The 2,644-nt window shown below is 38.5% G+C and overlaps 1 protein-coding gene across 1 annotated transcript; it reads right to left on the reverse strand.

The window, feature by feature from the left end:
- Nucleotides 1-676: 676 nt before the first annotated feature.
- LOC127811897 (trans-resveratrol di-O-methyltransferase-like) lies at nucleotides 677-2,382 on the reverse strand. The gene is made up of 2 exons (XM_052352092.1): nucleotides 1,604-2,382; nucleotides 677-997 (listed from the first exon to the last, which is right to left on the reverse strand). The coding sequence occupies exons 1-2, from the start codon at nucleotides 2,369-2,371 to the stop codon at nucleotides 677-679; spliced, it is 1,089 nt and encodes a 362-aa protein (XP_052208052.1). The 5' UTR covers nucleotides 2,372-2,382.
- Nucleotides 2,383-2,644: the final 262 nt, after the last annotated feature.

The raw sequence follows: 2,644 nt of genomic DNA on the forward strand, positions 1-2,644 counted from the left end.
TCCAAAATCATTTTAGAATTAGAATTCTTTATATATAATTAATTATCTTCTCGAAAAATTTTTGAATGTCGGAGTTATATATCTTGTTTGGGCGTTTGTGTGGGACTTCCCACTTATGAAAAATTTATGCCTTTCAATCCAAAATATTGTTTTTGGGTTCTTGGGCTTTTAATCGGTTTTTATTTATGACGCAACAAAATAAAATATTTAAAAAGTGTTTTAAAAAATCACTATTGTTGGGACCCAATTTCTATGTATTAAAGAGTGGAGGATTGTAAACTCAAAATACTCACATAAATTATATGATAAAAACACTATATTATTACTAAATATTTATCTTTTTCAAGGTAAAAGACATTAAATAAATTAGCCTTTGCCATCGACTTCCAACAACCAAATCCTAGCTCCAACTACTTAAGAAATCAAACCAAACAAATAGAAGCCAACACTTAGAATACATAAATCAGTAGGCAAGCTTGCCATGTTTACTAAATCGAGAATACAGAGATACATGTTTTCTAAATCTAGTAAACATTGGATATTATATCTATATATCACTAATTATTAATACATCAAATGTTTGAAACAACTTATTGAGATTGATGCTTTATTTCCCCTATATATAATGGTTTTAAATGAATATATAACTTAGCTTCATGACACTAGGAATCACTTATCATGGATAAACCTCAATGAGAGATCGTAAGCCAATAATAGAGTTTATCTTGTAATCACTAAAGCCAGCTATGGAGAATAAGTTTGCCCACTCTTTCTCAGTTCTTTCCTTAGCATAGACCAACACCATCATTAATATATGAAAGAAGAGTTGTGTTTGAGTGGACTTGTCACCATTTTCAGTTGCTTCTTCTATCTTTTGGTGTCCCACCACTATGTCAATGATGATAACCTTTCCTCCTTCTTGTCTGCTTGGAATGGCCTCTCTACAATGCCTCAGTATCTTCATGCAATCTTCGTCGCCCCAATCATGCAATATCCACTTCAAACAAAGATGAATAAGGCATATAATTAAATGAAAAGAATAAAATATTTTTGAGTGAAGAACAAGTTTCCTATCTTGTTTTCTTGAAAAAATAGTGAAAATGAAAATTGGAAATTAGAAACTAGAACTAAACTAATTGTTACTCAAATTAAACAAGTGAAAAGCAAAAGAAGAATAGAAGTAAATTATGGATTAGCCCTTAGGGTTTGTTTGACCGTAAAGGGTTATAGTGACTTTTTTTTTTGAAACTTATTGGGGGTCAGAAGAAGAGCCCATAGACTATTTCTGTGTTATTATCTTGTGCATGACGTAGTTATCTAGATTATTATACATGCTCGACTAATTGTAAAATTGCATGTTTCACAATTAGAAACTAAAACAAAATCAAATGTGACCCAAAATAGACAAAGCAAAAAACAAAAACAGAAGAGAATTAGATGATGAACCTTTTGGATTTGCCTAATTGGGAAAGGGACATAGTGGCCTTTTTTATCCCACCAGGTTTAGAAAGACAGTTGACACAAACTATTTTTATGTTCTTATTTTTTGCGTGATATCCTTAACAGACTATTGCACATGCTCACAGAACGAGGAAGAGTATACCTTGAGTAAAATTGCATTTGCTGGGGGGATGGCCTCAAACAAGTTCTTTCTCCCTGGCAGCTTGTCAACAACATGAGGAAGATCAAGCACAGTGCACTTCATCTCCGGGAATGCCTCCGCAATGGCCTTAGCCATCGTCCCGGTGCCGCCTCCCACATCGACCAACGAGCTCAGCCCCTCGAAGGCTCCTCTGCACTCTTCGATCACCACAGACGCCACCATACGCGCATCACTCTCCATGCCCTCGTTGAAAAGACTGTTAAAGGCGGGGTTCTGGCCGGCGTAATCCCAAAGCGTCCGTCCATTCGCCGTCAGGAACGGGGTGGGATCGTCGTTCCCCAGCCATGGAGTCAGCCAATTCAATGGCTTTACCATGAGAGGATCGAGCATCAAGAGCAGGAAAGGCCACACGCTCACAGGTGTAGTCCTTAGGAGGAGATGGGAGGCTGGCGTGAGCGTGTACTCGGCTTCCTCCTCCTCTCCGCCGTCCCCGGCTTTCAGCTCAACGAAGAACCCATCGTGAGCTAGCACGCGCATGAGGCGAGGGATGCAGTGGGATTTGGAGGGATTAAGAGCAGGAAGAGAAGCAACCAGCTGGGAAAGCTTCATGGGTTGGCCATGGCGGTGAATGATGTCTGGTATGCCCAGCTGAACTGCACATTTCAGACAGGCTGAGCTTACGAAAGCGAAGGTATGGTTCCAGACGTGAGCATGCGCACGGAGAAGCTCATCAGTAGTGCTAATTCTCTCTTTGCCATTCGTGGCCATTTCTTAAGATTGATGTGTGGTTTAGTTTGTGCTGAAAGAATGGCTATGAACACTCAGGACGTGTATATGTATGTGTATATATAGCTTGCAGAATGCTATATTCTGCACGCAGTGAGATTGATTTCACTTGCGTTTGGCAGGAGAGAAAGTGAAAACGCAGGAGAGAAAGTGAAAGAAAATGAAAAAGAAAATGAAGAGGAAAAGGAAAGATGATGGATCAATCATTTAAAATTGAATATATAATAACATGTAGAAACTTTATGTACAAATAAT

Source organism: Diospyros lotus, chromosome 10 (genome assembly GCF_014633365.1).
Source record: "Diospyros lotus cultivar Yz01 chromosome 10, ASM1463336v1, whole genome shotgun sequence".
Lineage (NCBI taxonomy): Eukaryota > Viridiplantae > Streptophyta > Magnoliopsida > Ericales > Ebenaceae > Diospyros > Diospyros lotus.